At 39.9% G+C, this 18,534-nt stretch overlaps 1 protein-coding gene across 1 annotated transcript in view; it reads right to left on the bottom strand.

The window, feature by feature from the left end:
* The window catches only part of LOC124140747, a 36,106-nt gene that overhangs the window by 16,920 nt on the left and 652 nt on the right, over positions 1–18,534 (bottom strand). The window contains exons 2-9 of the mRNA XM_046508464.2: positions 15,927–15,947; positions 14,228–14,321; positions 13,504–13,707; positions 11,100–11,336; positions 8,199–8,359; positions 6,536–6,658; positions 5,592–5,703; positions 104–261 (exon numbers count right to left, since the gene is read on the bottom strand). Of these exons, the coding sequence (XP_046364420.2) occupies positions 104–261; positions 5,592–5,703; positions 6,536–6,658; positions 8,199–8,359; positions 11,100–11,336; positions 13,504–13,707; positions 14,228–14,321; positions 15,927–15,947 (1,110 nt within the window). The remainder of the gene's footprint in view (positions 1–103; positions 262–5,591; positions 5,704–6,535; positions 6,659–8,198; positions 8,360–11,099; positions 11,337–13,503; positions 13,708–14,227; positions 14,322–15,926; positions 15,948–18,534) is intronic.

The following is an 18,534-nucleotide window of genomic DNA, read 5'->3' as shown; positions in this document are numbered from 1 at the left end:
TATCATGTCGTGATTTGATTGAAAATTGAACAAATAAATAAACAAATATAATATCATTGTGGCCTCCAATAATTTATATGAGATAACAAAGTGCATTATTTACCAGGCCTGTGTAACTATAGGTATTGTCGAAATGGAAGAACTCCTGCGCGGTGGCTATCCGCACATGTTGGGGGTCCTGCATCCTGTCGTCCCAGTTGTCCTGGGTCAGGGAAGTCACGGAACAGTTGCCGAGGACCGTGTCCTTCACGTACTGTATACCTGCACAGAGACAGAAGTAACAGAAGAGTGGCCAAGGATACTGTCCTTCACATACTGTATACCTCCACAGAGACAGAAGTACAAGAAATGTTGCTAAGGATACTGTCCTTCACATACTGTATACCTCCACAGAGACAGAAGTAACAGAAATGTTGCTGTGGATACTGTCCTTCACATACTGTATACCTTCACAGAGACAGATGTAACAGAAGAGTTGCCAAGGATACTGTCCTTCACATACTGTATACCTACACAGAGACAGAAGTACAAGAAATGTTGCTATGGATACTGTCCTTCACATACTGTATACCTCCACAGAGACAGATGTAACAGAAGAGTTGCCAAGGATACTGTCCTTCACATACTGTATACCTCCACAGAGACAGAAGTACAAGAAATGTTGCTATGGATACTGTCCTTCACATACTGTATACCTCCACAGAGACAGATGTAACAGAAGAGTTGCCAAGGATACTGTCCTTCACATACTGTATACCTATACAGAGACAGATGTAACAGAAGAGTTGCCAAGGATACTGTCATTCACAAACTGTATACCTACAAAGAGACAGAAGTAACAGAAGAGTTGCCAAGGATACTGTCCTTCACATACTGTATACCTACACAGAGACAGAAGTACAAGAAATGTTGCTGTGGATACTGTCCTTCACATACTGTATACCACCACAGAGACAGATGTAACAGAAGAGTTGCCAAGGATACTGTCCTTCACATACTGTATACCTACACAGAGACAGAAGTACAAGAAATTTTGCTATGGATACTGTCCTTCACATACTGTATACCACCACAGAGACAGATGTAACAGAAGAGTTGCCAAGGATACTGTCCTTCACATACTGTATACCTCCACAGAGACAGAAGTACAAGAAATGTTGCTATGGATACTGTTCTTTACATACTGTATACCTACACAGATACAGAAGTACCCGAAATGTTGCTATGGATACTGTCCTTCACATACTGTATACCTCCACAAAGACAGATGGAACAGAAGAGTTGCCAAGGATACTGTCCTTCACATACTGTATACCTACACAGAGACAGATGTAACAGAAGAGTTGCCAAGGATACTGTCCTTCACATACTGTATATCTACACAGAGACAGAAGTACAAGAAATGTTGCTGTGGATACTGTCCTTCACATACTGTATACCTACACAGAGACAGAGGTACAAGTAATGTTGCTATGGATACTGTTCTTCACATACTGTATACCTTCACAGAGACAGAAGTAACAGAAATGTTGCTATGGATACTGTTCTTCACATACTGTATACCTCCACAAAGACAGAAGCAACAGAAGAGTTGCCAGGGATACTGTCCTTCACAAACTGTATACCTCCACAGAGACAGAAGTAACAGAAGAGTTGCCAAGGATACTGTCCTTCACATACTGTATACCTCCACAAAGACAGAAGTAACAGAAGAGTTGCCAAGGATACTGTCCTTCACATACTGTATACCTCCACAGAGACAGAAGTAACAGAAGAGTTGCCAAGGATACTGTCCTTCACATACTGTATACCTCCACAGAGACAGAAGTAACAGAAGAGTTGCCAAGGATACTGTCCTTCACATACTGTATACCTCCACAAAGACAGAAATAACAGAAGAGTTGCCAAGGATACTGTCCTTCCCATACTGTATACCTCCACAGAGACAGAAGTAACAGAAGCGTTGTCAAGGATACTGTCCTTCACATACTGTATACCTCCACAGAGACAGAAGTAACAGAAGAGTTGCCAAAGATACTGTCCTTCACATACTGTATACCTCCACAAAGACAGATGTAACAGAAGAGTTGCCAAGGATACTGTCCTTCACATACTGTATACCTCCACAGAGACAGAAGTAACAGAAGAGTTGCCAAGGATACTGTCCTTCACATACTGTATACCTCCACAGAGACAGAAGTAACAGAAGAGTTGCCAAGGATACTGTCCTTCACATACTGTATACCTCCACAGAGACAGAAGCAACTGAAGAGTAGCCAAGGATACTGTCCTTCAAATACTGTATACCTCCACAGAGACAGAAGTAACAGAAGAGTAGCCAAGGATACTGTCCTTCACATACTGTATACCTCCACAGAGACAGAAGTAACATAAATGTTGCTATGGATACTGTTCTTCACATACTGTATACCTCCACAGAGACAGAAGTAACAGAAATGTTGCTATGGATACTGTCCTTCACATACTGTATACCTCCACAGAGACAGAAGTACCAGAAATGTTGCTGTGGATACTGTCCTTCACATACTGTATACCTCCACAGAGACAGAAGTAACAGAAGAGTTGCCAAGGATACTGTCCTTCACATACTGTATACCTCCACAAAGACAGAAATAACAGAAGAGTTGCCAAGGATACTGTCCTTCCCATACTGTATACCCCCACAGAGACAGAAGTAACAGAAGCGTTGTCAAGGATACTGTCCTTCACATACTGTATACCTCCACAGAGACAGAAGTAACAGAAGAGTTGCCAAAGATACTGTCCTTCACATACTGTATACCTCCACAAAGACAGATGTAACAGAAGAGTTGCCAAGGATACTGTCCTTCACATACTGTATACCTCCACAGAGACAGAAGTAACAGAAGAGTTGCCAAGGATACTGTCCTTCACATACTGTATACCTCCACAGAGACAGAAGTAACAGAAGAGTTGCCAAGGATACTGTCCTTCACATACTGTATACCTCCACAGAGACAGAAGCAACTGAAGAGTAGCCAAGGATACTGTCCTTCACATACTGTATACCTCCACAGAGACAGAAGTAACAGAAGAGTAGCCAAGGATACTGTCCTTCACATACTGTATACCTCCACAGAGACAGAAGTAACAGAAATGTTGCTATGGATACTGTTCTTCACATACTGTATACCTCCACAGAGACAGAAGTAACAGAAATGTTGCTATGGATACTGTCCTTCACATACTGTATACCTCCACAGAGACAGAAGTACCAGAAATGTTGCTGTGGATACTGTCCTTCACATACTGTATACCTCCACAGAGACAGAAGTAACAGAAGAGTTGCCAAGGATACTGTCCTTCACATACTGTATACCTCCACAGAGACAGAAGTAACAGAAGAGTTGCCAAGGATACTGTCCTTCACATACTGTATACCTCCACAGAGACAGAAGTAACAGAAGCGTTGTCAAGGATACTGTCCTTCACATACTGTATACCTCCACAGAGACAGAAGTAACAGAAGAGTTGCCAAAGATACTGTCCTTCACATACTGTATACCTCCACAAAGACAGATGTAACAGAAGAGTAGCCAAGGATACTGTCCTTCACATACTGTATACCTCCACAGAGACAGAAGTAACAGAAGAGTTGCCAAGGATACTGTCCTTCACATACTGTATACCTCCACAGAGACAGAAGTAACAGAAGAGTTGCCAAGGATACTGTCCTTCACATACTGTATACCTCCACAGAGACAGAAGCAACTGAAGAGTAGCCAAGGATACTGTCCTTCACATACTGTATACCTCCACAGAGACAGAAGTAACAGAAGAGTAGCCAAGGATACTGTCCTTCACATACTGTATACCTCCACAGAGACAGAAGTAACAGAAATGTTGCTATGGATACTGTTCTTCACATACTGTATACCTCCACAGAGACAGAAGTAACAGAAATGTTGCTATGGATACTGTCCTTCACATACTGTATACCTCCACAGAGACAGAAGTACCAGAAATGTTGCTGTGGATACTGTCCTTCACATACTGTATACCTCCACAGAGACAGAAGTAACAGAAGAGTTGCCAAGGATACTGTCCTTCACATACTGTATACCTCCACAGAGACAGAAGTAACAGAAGAGTTGCCAAGGATACTGTCCTTCACATACTGTATACCTCCACAGAGACAGAAGTAACAGAAGAGTTGCCAAGGATACTGTCCTTCACATACTGTATACCTCCACAGAGACAGAAGTAACAGAAGAGTAGCCAAGGATACTGTCCTTCAGAAACTGTATACCTCCACAGAGACAGAAGTAACAGAAGAGTAGCCAAGGATACTGTCCTTCACATACTGTATACCTCCACAGAGACAGAAGTACCAGAAATGTTGCTGTGGATACTGTCCTCCACATACTGTATACCTACATAGAGACAGAAGTAACAGAAGAGTTGCCAAGGATACTGTCCTTCACGTACTGTATACCACCACAGATACAGAGTAGTAGAAGAGTTTGGAGCATACCAACGAAAAGGTTATGAAAACTCCCTCATCTACATTGAGTTGTTGTCAGGGTATGTATTTATCACATCTGATACATTTCATGACGGCCGTTCACTTTCATTTTCTAAAGGCGCGGCTAGCACAATATTCTAAGGCCCCGATATTTATGCAGAGTTACGCCCCTTAGACGATTCATGAGGGTGCAATGCAATGTTTGTTGTTTGTCGTTTAACGCCGCACTCAGCAATATTCCAGCTATAAGACGATGGTCTGTAAATGATCTGGACGAGACAATCCACTAATTGCTAAAATAGCCAAAATGGATAGAATTATCATTAAACCGCCCGCATGTTATCAGAAATGAGAGGGCCACTGTAACTTGATAATGCCCTCATACTGCTTGACGACGGGCCATTATCACGTCCGTTGTTAGGTGACGTCATAGGGATAGGGATAGGTGACGTCACGTTCAATAGTGACGTCATCTGGTTTGTTCTATGACGTTTCCATATTTGTAAAGGTGGTTCTGTGACATTCATGTTGATTGCAGTAACTGTTTCAAAACCGATATTGTTGTTTCTTTTCATTTTATAACAAAATACATCCATTTTAGCTATAATAACGGTAACGTTATTTTTTCAGGGCATTATCATTTGCAGAAGCATCGTCCATCGTCGGGCAGTTTATGGAAGATCTCGGGCTTCTGCAAATGATAATGCCCTGAAAAATAGCGTTACCCTTATATTCTACCATGAATTTGGAATTTACTCGACTCTGATTGGTCAATCAGATTGAAACAGCTGGTTTGACGGCCGCCTAACGGCGAAAGCTAATATTCATAGAATAGTACTATTTTCAGTCATTGTCGGTAGGCATACTTAAATAATTATATCTACAATTACAGGTTACAATATGCACATATGCGGTTACTACAATATTCAAAGAATGTGTGGCAATATATTTCGCTCTAAATCGAATCTAAACCGCGCTAAATTTAACATTTGAAACCTCCAAATTCAATTAAGCGCTGTTAAATCTACAGGTAACCTAGCTCTACATTGAAAACACGGTATGTTTATCTCCTAAATACACCTACCTGTATGAAAGTCTCTAACAATGCTCAGCCTATTAGTTCCATACTTGGACGCCGACATTAAGCTCGGGGTCATGTCGAACCTGGTGAGCTTCATCCTGGCATCGAACCATTCCTAGAAATAGTATTATTACAGGAAACAACCATGCAGCTTAGGGGCAAAAGAAACAATACCTCATCAGTTTGATTTTCAATTGAACTTGGTTTGGCGATATTATATTCAAAATATTAACGGTACTCAGCACTCTAAGGATACTGGTGGCCCAGTCGTCTAAGGCGGCACGATTCGCTGTGCAGAGTTGCGTCGCTTGGGATGTATCGCGGGCATGACCCTGTCTTCGAATGTCAGATTCTTGATAAAAGTGCCTCGGTTCCTGACTTTGAACCATGACAAGTGGGTTTTGACTAGTTTCAGTTTATTGTCACTGGACAGAGGTGGTAATTTATTCATTGATGTCACTTTCATTGATCTGACTATCCCACTGCTAATTATACGATAAAGATCTATATTGACCTTTAGTTCAAACTCAGCGTCATTAATGAAGGAACACCTTGGTTTGTAGCGTGTTAAAACAAGGATATAATCCAACAAGCGTCAATAGGATTAAGTATGTGGACAATAGGATTAACAGTTGGATGCTTTCGTGAAAAAATGAAAAGTAAGTGTAAGAATGAAGGAAAAAGCTACCCCAAAACACCTAATGCAGCCTGGGGTTAGCCCATGCGCTGAAATGTTTCTATTTCTATAAAATAGTTCATTCCAGCAAGAGGACTACACTCATGGAAGTTGAAAATGTGACGCTCTATCTCTTATTACGCGTGACCCGTCAATGACGCTAGGTATATTATTAATTACATTTTACTGCATGAATGAGAAATGGGGCGACTGGAAATGTGATGTTGATGAAAGTAGACAACACCAGGCGTCCATGATGACATTGTCTTACCGACGTGAAGGTTGCAACCTTCTGTACTTCGTCCACCTGCTCCACACCCATTGACAGGACATCCGGGACATTAGGTAAACTCTTGGTATTGATACGCCCCGGACACACGACACTCGCGTCCATCTGAAAAAACCCCAAATAATTCTCACATAGGTGTACTTCATCCGATACGGTTCTTTTCAGTCATGTAAATCCGGAAATGCCGTTATCTCGATATATTCTTGCATATTGTGAACTAAAGGGGGTCACCGGGTGCCCTGAACTCTAAGGCACGTCAACTCGATGTGTAGAGTTGCGTCCCTTAGACACGTTAGGATCTGATGATCCTGGAGCCAAATTCTGATTCACCCCGATTATGATGCTTGGTTGTTAGGATCTCATTCCTACTCGTAGATTACATGCTTTAACCCTGTTCGCGAACACCCCGGGTCATCACTGATTTTCTGTAAGCAAACCTTTGAAATGTCACCGCCTTTTACGTCTATGGTCTTGTTTGTTTCTGACCGTAACGTTTTATACTTACACAGGGTTATTTTTCCTCTCACATGGCAGCAACCAATACATGAGCTAAAAGGTGACTATGCTTGTCGTAAGAGTCGACTAACGGGATCGAGTGGTCAGGCTCACTGACTTGGTTGATGCATGTGATCGTATCCCAATTGCATAGATCGATGCTCATGATGTCAGCTTCACGTGAGATTGTTTGTTTGTTTGTTTGTTTGACGCTGCACTCAGCAATACGCCAGCCATATGACGGCGATCTATAAATAATCGAGTCTGGAGCAGACAATCCAGTAATTGACACCATGAGCATCGATCAACGCAATTGGGATCGATGACATGCTTCAACCAAGTCAGCGAGCCTGACCAACCGGTCCCGTTAGTCGCTTCTTATGACAAGCACAGTCGCCTTTTACTGCGAGCATGGTTTGCTAAAGACTTTTTCTAACCCGGTCCTGCACGAGTTTTAAAAGGAGGACGAATTAAATTAGAATCATGTCCAGGAAGGAAGTCCATTTCCGGCTTCGAATATCAGGCTAACAACGAGGAGGTCAAGGCTTGTATACGCCGCAATCAGTAGCATTCATTCCATCACTGTCGGGACCTGGCAAACCAGTGGTTGATACAACGAGCATATCATTGGCACACGAAGAAGAACAACAAGCCACGTCACACAATGCAGTCCCCTTATCCTCGTTTTAACAACGCTGGAATATTCGCTGCATATTCACGGCCGCATTACCCACGGGAATGCTATCAAGAGATTGTAAGAGATAATTTTAAAAAACCAGCTTCAAACCCTTGCCATAATTATAAGATCTCTCCAAAATTAAGTCGATATACTACCAGTATATCATGAGCATGTGTTTATAAATCACTATCAAATAGTAATGATACCAGGGGTGAACACATCCTGCCCCACCGGCGGCACCCGTCACAAACACATGCAAAGCCAAATCAATTGTTCACTTAAAAAACACGAGAATATACGGTACAAATCAAAATAGGGAATTGCATCGGCCATAATTTTTGTCAAACATTCGTCAAATTTGGAAATGTCTTCCACATGTGTACCCTAAAATTTTTTGAAATTTGTGCTGAGGCCTTGAATGTTGTAGCCTTGATGAAACAACCTCTGAGCAGTAGTTGTGTAGGTATTTACCTCGAAAACTCTTGGGTCCTTAATGTGGTCCCTAAAATGCACAAACTCGTAGTAATGTTCAAAATCGTGTGATTTGCTGAACGTGTCTTGGACCTTGCCTATCACGTGACATCGGACAGGCACCTGTGGCACGCCAAGAGAAGTGTCCCAGATATTCGGGTCTGAAAATAAACGGATGATTTGGAATATTGTAAGCAAACTCTGAATTTTTTCAAACATATTATCTATTTTTATGGTTTAAAATGTTATATTCAATATAATGTGCCTGTAAATGGCTATGGTTCTGCCATGTTTGATATTTCTAGAGGATGTCGCCAAGTTTATCTTAGCTTATCGATGATAAGGGCATGTCAAAACAATACTTTCTGAACGCCTACATAGATTCAAAAACTACCTTACCCAATCCCGCCAAGTGTATCTTAGCTTATCGATGATAAGGGCATGTCAAAACAATACTTTCTGAACGCCTACATAGATTCAAAAACTACCTTACCCAATCCAACCCCCATAATATACACAATTATAATAATTTATTGCAAATTTTCACAAACTCAATATTACTACAGTAAAAACGTTTATAACGAACACGCTTATAAAGACCTGATGGATATTACGAACTTAATTTTTAGTCCCCGTCATTTGCTGTATAGATGCTGTATGTACGCTTATAACGAACTACGGTTATAACGAACTTAAATTAGTGGTCCATTTGAGTTCGTTATAACCGTTGTTTACTCATTAACTGTTAGTTATGCCAAAACGCTCGACAAAATGGGACGTTATTTTACAGATTGTAATTCCTTTTAGATGTATAAAAGATATAAGATTTTTACACCATTTCTTACCAATAAAAAATTTCTTGTCAAAAATAGGATATGTAGATAGACGTACAGTAAACTACGGTTACAACGAACTAGAAGGGACCATTAATGTTAGTTCGTTATAATCGTAGTTCGTTATGGGCATATGTACAGCCTATATACAGGAAATGGACGGGACCCCAAAACAGTTCGTTATATCCGTCAGTTAGGTATAAGCATGTTCGTTATAAACATAGGTTACTGTCGTAAAATCACTCATATTTTCAGGGATTGCAGTTAAAAGTTATAATTTATCTAGAAATTACTTGAAATATTGCTTTACAATAAAAGAAACTTCAAAATTAAAAAGAGACATGCACTACTTGGTTATCCAAGTAGAAACAATGATCCAATCAACATAATAATTATTATATTTATTAAAACTTTGATTTTCAAAAGTAAGTTTCACAAAATTATGTCACCATTCTATAACAATTTCCAGAATGAAGTAAAACAATACTACATGATCACTAAATGATCCTCTTTAATAGATTGTAACATAAATTCCTTGTATAAGTTCCGGTTGCCATGTCAAACTCTATTTTTTAGAGTCTATATACACGTTCCTAGTACTGTTCAATGTGTTCAGCGATAGACGCTATTTCATAATATCCGGAGTCGATTGTTATTTGTTGCCTGTAAAATGTTGATAAATGCAATAAAAGAATAAAATTTTAAAAATGAAAAATTTATCCCTACAGTAAGCGACTTAAAATACAAGTTCATACGTAAACATATTTGTAATGAGAAATACATTGTTGACGTCACATGCCAATTACGTCACGTATCATTATAGGCGTGATGTGGATCCTGTAAGCATGAAAACATAACATATAGCCAATCACCGCTGTGTCGAAGTTGCACCTACGTAAATACTTCAAATTATCCGAGGTTTAACACAACCGAAGGAAAGAAGGAATACGCAGAGACGAAGCTTAGGCTTCGAGTCAACTGTACGTTCGACACATCAATGTTCGACACAACCGTGTTTGACTGTACGTCGTTGCCTTCACTACACATGTACGTGATAACATCAGGATATTTTCGAGTGATGGACTATATTATAAGTTGTCGACCGGCCCCTTGGGAAATAAGATCTGTCTCCGTACATATTGTTACGACAGATCGATGACATGGAATTAATTACTCTCAATGTTAGGACAGATCGATGACATGAAGTGAATTACTCTAAATGAAAGGACATATCTATGACAGGGAGTTAATTACTCTCAATGTTACGACAGATCGATAACATGGAGTTAATTACTCTCAATGTTAGGACAGATCGATGTTATGGAGTTAATTACTCTCAATGTCAGGACAGATCTATGACATGTAATTAATTACTCTCAATGTTACGACAGATCGATGACATGAAGTTAATTACTCTAAATGTTACGACAGATCTATGACAGGGAGTTAATTACTCTCAATGTTACGACAGATCGATAACATGGAGTTAATTACTCTCAATGTTACGACAGATCGATAACATGGAGTTAATTACTCTCAATGTTAGGACAGATCTATGACAGGGAGTTAATTACTCTCAATGTTACGACAGATCGATAACATGGAGTTAATTACTCTCAATGTTACAACATATCGATGACATGTAATTAAGTACTCTCAATGTTAGGACAGACCGATGACATGGAGTTAATTACTCCCAATGTCAGGACAGATCCATGACGCGGGGTGATTACTCTCAATGTTACGACAGATCGATGACATGGAGTGAATTTCTCTCAATGTTACCTCAGATCGATGACATAAAGGAGATTACTCTCAATGTTAGGACAGATCGATGACATGGAGGTGATAACTCCCAATGTTATGACAGATCGATAACACTCTGATCGATGCCGTCGAGGGCGCATGGCTTCGTGCCCAGACTGGTGTGTCCTTAATCACTGGTTTGTATGATCCAGACTCCAGTAGACAAAGGCTGCCATGATACAGCTCGTGAATATTGCTTCCTGCGGAGTGAACAACAGCCTCCGATGATCGATTACCACACGATTTAGCAACACGTACTTACCAGAGAAATACCACGTGACATTCATGGACGCTTTCATTCCGGCCCAGTACTGACAGGACTGCCATCCCCGAACCCAGATCCCGCGCACCTGACTCGATCCCAGGTACTTCTCAGTCTCATTGGCCCCAAAGTGCATCGCCCCTGAAGCGGTGAAGATGTGACCATGCCCATGTGTAGGTTTGTACCCGAACAGGAAGCGCTGGTCAGATGAAGACAAGTTTGATACTTCACATCTGCCTGTAATAATAATAATAATAATAATAATAATAATAATAATAATAATAATAATAATAAAAATTAAAAATAAATAAAAATTAAAAATAAATAAATACAAATAAAATAAATAATAATAATAACAACAACGACGTCGACGACGACGACGACGATCATGATGATGATGATGATGATGATGATAATAATCAACAACAACAACACTAATAATAATGAGAAGAAGAAAAAGAAGTAGGAGATACAATAGATCCCACCACCCTCGCTCTTCCCTAAATCGCTCATATTTACCAATCATAATGGGAGGGCGTGGTTTGATTTACGTGGATGCCCTTCAAGAAAGAATTGTATTGTGCACTTTTGCACACATCTATTTGTCTGATGATCCTCTTGTGAAGCATGTCAAGACTCATGATGAAAACATGGCGTTCCACAGTTTTCTTAAATGAGCCAAGGATGTGGGACATAATCTCAATGTCAGTGTTGATTTTGTTGATTGTTCTGTACTGCTGGACGGTACAGAAATATGTGTCAGCCAATCCATGTGCAATATCAAATCGGCCCGGACTCAGATTTTCAAGGAGAGGCTATCTGAACGACCACTGCATTGCGAAAATGTTCAGTGTGTTGTTATTAGCAACCCTGCAGAGTCCTAGCTTGGATGAAGTCGGCTGGCCTGAAAAGTGAAACTGAAGGCTTTCTGTTCGCTGCTCAGGACCAGTCACTTCCCACTCGAAACCGTCAATGTGTGATTTTGCATCAAAATGTAAATTATGAAATGACTATGTAGATTATGCAATAAATTTAATGAGACTGCCCAACACATTGTGAGTGGATGCCCAGCTTTCGCACAAACACAGTATCTTAAACGACATGATGGTGTAGCTCTATCATTTTATTACCGTCTTCGCCATGCTTGTGGTTTTGACACAGAGGTCCATCCATGGTACGACCCGGAATATGTAGAGAGCGTCATGGAAAATGATAAATACAAAACTCTTTGGAACAGGCCGATTTACAGCGTATCCAGGCCAACAAACCTGATCTTGTCCTTTTTGAAAAATCCAATGAAATCATTAATATCATTGAATTTTCTGTCCCCGTTGACACCATTGTGATTGACAAGATTGAGTAAAAACATGGCGAATATGCGGACCTCGCTATCGAAATGTCACGCTTGCATCCCAAGTCCGTGTCCCCATTGATCTCGGTGGCTTAGGTTTGGTACCTCCCAATCTGTTGACTGGAATTGGGAGAGTACCCGGGTTGGCTACCAGGAATAGCATTGGGTAATGCAGAAGGCTGCATTGTTGGGGAGTCTTCACATTCTCCGAAAAGTTCGAATGGGGGTTTGACTAGGCAGCGCTTCATGGGAAAGTCCCATTCGCTGTCTGGGCTGCGTGTAGAGGGGGCAAGGGCCCTGAGCTGATGATGAGCCTAACCAGCCTGACTGTGCCAGGATCACCCAAACCCTCTTTGCTGCATTTTTAATTTTAATCTGTCACTAATAATAATGATAATAATAATAATAATAATAATAATATTAATAATAATAATGCAGTTGTTACTATAGTATACTACTGCTGCTGCTGCTACTACTATTATTATTACTACTACTACTACTACTACTACTACTACTACTACTACTACTACTACTACTACTACTACTGCAACTACTACAAAAGTTGTTGAAACATTAATTGAATTTAAAAGCCACATAACAGAGTACCATTTCTTATTTCCGACCGACCATTATTGTTTGTGACTTGTGATGATGGTCAATTCGGTGTCGAGTCCGCATAATTCGGACCATTGATAATCGCGTATTGTTTTGTTGTTCACGACACGCACTCTACTTTGTTCAAGGGACGTAACTCGGTATTGGGCAACGCTTGCACTTTCCTTTGTTCAAGGGACGTAACTCGGTATTGGGCAACGCTTGCACTTTCCTTTGTTCAAGGGACGTAACTCGGTATTGGGCAACGCTTGCACTTTCCTTTGTTCAAGGGACGTAACTCGGTATTGGGCAACGCTTGCACTCTCCTTTGTTCAAGGGACGTAACTCGGTATTGGGCAACGCTTGCACTCTCCTTTGTTCAAGGGACGTAACTCGGTATTGGGCAACGCTTGCACTCTCCTTTGTTCAAGGGACGTAACTCGGTATTGGGCAACGCACCTTGATGAGGGAACATCCCGATGAATTCGTTGTGAGTGTAGTCGTAATAACCCACGTATTCCTCGTTGTAAGAATGCTGTTCAATCATTCCTCTGTTGTTTACGTCATCGAAGTGTTCGTGAACCTCCGTGGTCATGTTTTTGTTGACGATGACACAGTCCACGTGAACCTCAAACGTGTTGGGGATGACTGGTCTTACCACCACTGAAACATCATTTAACATCATTAAACATCACCTAAATCGTATTTGTTTGTTTTTTGTCTACATGATAAGAGTTACCGATATCACGTGTCCCGAACTTCGATGCATCATTTTTTAAAATGTGATATTTGTTTTGTTTGTTGTTTAACACCGCACTCATCAATATTCCAACCATATGACGGCGGTCTGTAATTATCGAGTCTGGACCATAACAAACCAGTGATTGATGTCATGAGCATCGGTCTACGTAGGCTGGGATGTTTGTTTGTTTCTTTGTTGTTTAACGCCGCAATATTTCAGCTCTATGACGGCGGTCTGTAAATAATCGAGTCTGGAACAGACAACCCAGTGATTGATGTCATGAGCATTGATCCATGCACTAGGGATACGATGACACTCATCAACCAAGTCAGCAAGCCTGACCGCCCGATCCTGTTAGTCGCCTCTTACGACAGGCATGGGTTGCTAAAGATCAACGATTTTGTAAATGGCTATTTTATGTAGTCGTGGTAGTAGACGTACCTGCTGGGGGTTGAGGTGGCAGCGGGGAACAGACACTCGTATCCAAGTCACCATTAGCCAGCGGCAACAGTAGCAGCATCAACAACACACGCATCTGAACGACACATCGTTAATCAGTAATACACTTCTCTACGGTACTAGCTGGGTATTGGCGGATTGAGGTCAGGTGGTGAGGTGAAATGCTTTTTCAAATTCACGTTCAAGATTATTGAAACTACGTAGCGACGTGCATGATTGTGTATGTGTGTCTTTGCGCAATTTATAGTGAGTGAGTAAGTGAGTGAGTATGGTTTTACGCCGCTTTTAGCAATATTCCAGCAATAACCCGGCGGGGGACACCGGAAATGGGCTTCACACATTGTACCCATGTCGGGAATCGAACATGGGTCTTCGGCGTGACGAGCGAAAGCTTTAACCAGTAGGCTACCCGACCGTCCCCCGGATTCATAGTGTTAGCCCACTGAGATACCATGCCGCAGACCAGCATGAATACACCACTTAGACGCAGTATACTGACTCTGAGCCGACCAGTCCTTGTTTTAGCCCCTTAATGCCGAGCGCCAGACAGGGTAACAACAAGTACCATCTTTTAATGTCATTCGAACCACCGACCTTCCGCTCTCAGTGAAGGCGCTATTTCCACTACACAGCGAAGGCAGGTAGATTGAGGGTGATAACATGCAGGTGATTACGGGCATCGTGACTATCCCTCGTACAATACATTTATATCAATATATTACCACGAGACAAAATGCAATAAATAATTATAACATCATGGGTTTATGAAAATGAAAACTTTTATCAAAATTGTATTGACTCAGTATTTATCAGTATCGAGATGTGATATAGGTAAACGGATTTATAGGAGTGAGTGAGTATGGTTTTACGCCGCTTCAGACATTGTACCCATGTGGTAAGTCGAACCCAGATCTTCGGCGTGACGAGTGAACGCTTTAACCACTAGGCTACCCGACCGCCCGGATTTATAAGAAGTGTCCATGACACTTACAGGGGCAGCGGCGATCTATTCCCTTTATACATATTAATAATTTCTTATTACAATGAAACATGTAAGGTCTTAAAAGTATAAATAGATAACATCTAAATGTCTAAGATCTGCATCACTTCGGGCTTTCCTCCCACATCAAGCTAATGCCGTGGTATAACTGGACGACTGTTCAAGGCGGTGTTAAACCACTCACACGCTGTGAAGGTTTTATGTAGTTGTTTCACGTTTTACGCCGCACTCAGCAATATTCAATTTGTATGACCGCGGTTTGTGAATAATCGAGTCTGAACCAAACAATCTAGTGATTGACATCATGAGCATCGATCTACGCTATCGGGATACCATGACATGCATCAACCAAGTCAGCCAGCCTGACCACCCGATCACGTTAGTCACCTCTTAGGACAAGCATAATCAACTGTTACGGCAAGCATGTGTTCCTGAAGAACTGTATGTAAACTTTATGTAAGTTAAGGACCCAGGAAGTGATCCCTTTGTCAGTGTGATATTCTACGCTACTGGGATAAGATGACATTCATCAACCAAGACAAGCCGCCTCTTACGACAAGCATGGGTTGCTGAAGATAAATTCTAAAGTGGATCTTCACGAGGAACTGTGTGATGTAACTATACTCTATATTACGTTAGAACCAATTATTTCGCTTACAATGTCATCGAAAGCTTACTTACCTTGCTGAGATTCAATACAACCTGTAAAGATAGGCAGGTAAGGTTATGGACAAACTGATTATACTTATTACATTCATGATAATAATAAATCTATAGTAAACTAAGGTCACAATGAACTCAAAGGGACCACTAATACACTACCATGCATACAATGTACTTGCCTAAAACATACGCCCCTTTTTAACAATGCTTTAATGTTTTTATAATAACATATACACTTTTATAACAATGTTTTAACGTTTTTATAACATATCAATCCTTTATAACCATGATTTAACGTTTTTATAATAACACATACATCACTTTATAATAATGCTTTAACGTTTTTCTAATAACATATACATCCCTTTATAACAATGTTGTAACGTTTTTTATGACATATACATGCCATTGTAACAACGTGTTAACGTTTTTATAACATATACATCCCTTTATAACAATGCTTTAACGTTTTTATAACATATAATTCCTTTATAACCATGATTTAACGTCTTTCTAATAACACATACATCACTTTATAATAATGCTGTAACGTTTTTCTAATAACATATACATCCCTTTATAACAACCTGTTAACGTTTTTATAACATATACATCCCTTTATAACAATGCTTTAACGTTATAATAACAGATTCATCCTTTTAAAACAGTATTTCAACGTGTTAATACAAACATGTACACCCCTTCGCCACAATGATTTAACGGGTTTTTTTCATAATAGCATACATATACACCCCTATATAATAACGTACAAACAACATTAATGGCCACGTGACTATCGCTTGTTAATGCATAAACATCTGTGGCGGGTGGCACCGGTGTGGCAGGGTATGTTCACCTTTTCGTTAACACCTGGTGTCATCACTATTTGATAGTGATTCATAAACACCTTGTGTCATCACTATTTGATATTGATTCATAAACACCTGATGTCATCACTATTTGATAGTGATTCATAAACACCTGGTGTCATCACTATTTGATAGTGATTCATAAACACCTTGTGTCATCACTATTTGATAGTGATTCATAAACACCTGATGTCATCACTATTTGATAGTGATTCATAAACACCTGGTGTCATCACTATTTGATAGTGATTCATAAACACCTTGTGTCATCACTATTTGATAGTGATTCATAAACACCTGATGTCATCACTATTTGATAGTGATTCATAAACACCTTGTGTCATCACTATTTGATATTGATTCATAAACAGCTGATGTCATCACTATTTGATAGTGATTCATAAACACCTGGTGTCATCACTATTTGATAGTGATTCATAAACACCTTGTGTCATCACTATTTGATAGTGATTCATAAACACCTGATGTCATCACTATTTGATAGTGATTCATAAACACCTGGTGTCATCACTATTTGATAGTGATTCATAAACACCTTGTGTCATCACTATTTGATAGTGATTCATAAACACCTGATGTCATCACTATTTGATAGTGATTCATAAACACCTGGTGTCATCACTATTTGATAGTGATTCATAAACACCTCGTGTCATCACTATTTGATAGTGATTCATAAACACCTGATGTCATCACTATTTGATAGTGATTCATAAACACCTGGTGTCATCACTATTTGATAGTGATTCATAAACACCTTGTGTCATCACTATTTGATAGTGATTCATAAACACCTGATGTCATCACTATTTGATAGTGATTCATAAACACCTGGTGTCATCACTATTTGATAGTGATTCATAAACACCTGGTGTCATCACTATTTGATAGTGATTCATAAACACCTGGTGTCATCACTATTTGATAGTGATTCATAAACACCTGATGTCATCACTATTTGATAGTGATTCATAAACACCTGGTGTCATCACTATTTGATAGTGATTCATAAACACCTGGTGTCATCACTATTTGATAGTGATTCATAAACACCCGGTGTCATCACTATTTGATAGTGATTCATAAACACCTGATGTCATCACTATTTGATAGTGATTCATAAACACCTGGTGTTATCACTATCTGATAGTGATTCATAATGCCTGGTGTCATCACTATTTGATAGTGATTCATAAACACCTGGTGTTATCACTATCTGATAGTGATTCATAATGCCTGGTGTCATCACTATTTGATAGTGATTCATAAACACATGCTTAGGACATTGTCGGAATCGTGCAATCGGCGCTTCTTTTAGCAGATATTTCTCATGTTTATGGAACGTTTGTTGTCCCTTTTGTTTTTACGAATGGTGTCATGCTTATAGAAAACATATGCAACAATAAAAATATGTGCATAACTTTGTTTAGCATATGATATACTTCCCTGTGATCAGCATATTTTAGCACTACACATTACCCCTTCATCTCAATATTTAGATTTATCCATGACAGTAAAACTATATAAGCGAAAAGACATATATCCTATTTATATTAACGTAATCATCTCGTGATAACAGCACATGCTCATTTTATCCCTAAATAAATATGTCTACTTTCATTATAATCATAGTGTGTGAGTGAATGTGGTTTTACGCCGCTTTTAGCAATATTCAAGCAATATCACGGCGGGGGACACCCGAAACGGGCTTCACACATTGTACCCGTGTGGGAATC

The sequence above is a fragment of the Haliotis rufescens genome, unplaced genomic scaffold, assembly GCF_023055435.1.
Source record: "Haliotis rufescens isolate VD_foot unplaced genomic scaffold, xgHalRufe1.0.p SCAF_60, whole genome shotgun sequence".
NCBI lineage: Eukaryota > Metazoa > Mollusca > Gastropoda > Lepetellida > Haliotidae > Haliotis > Haliotis rufescens.
This window is presented reverse-complemented; position numbering and strand designations above follow the sequence as displayed.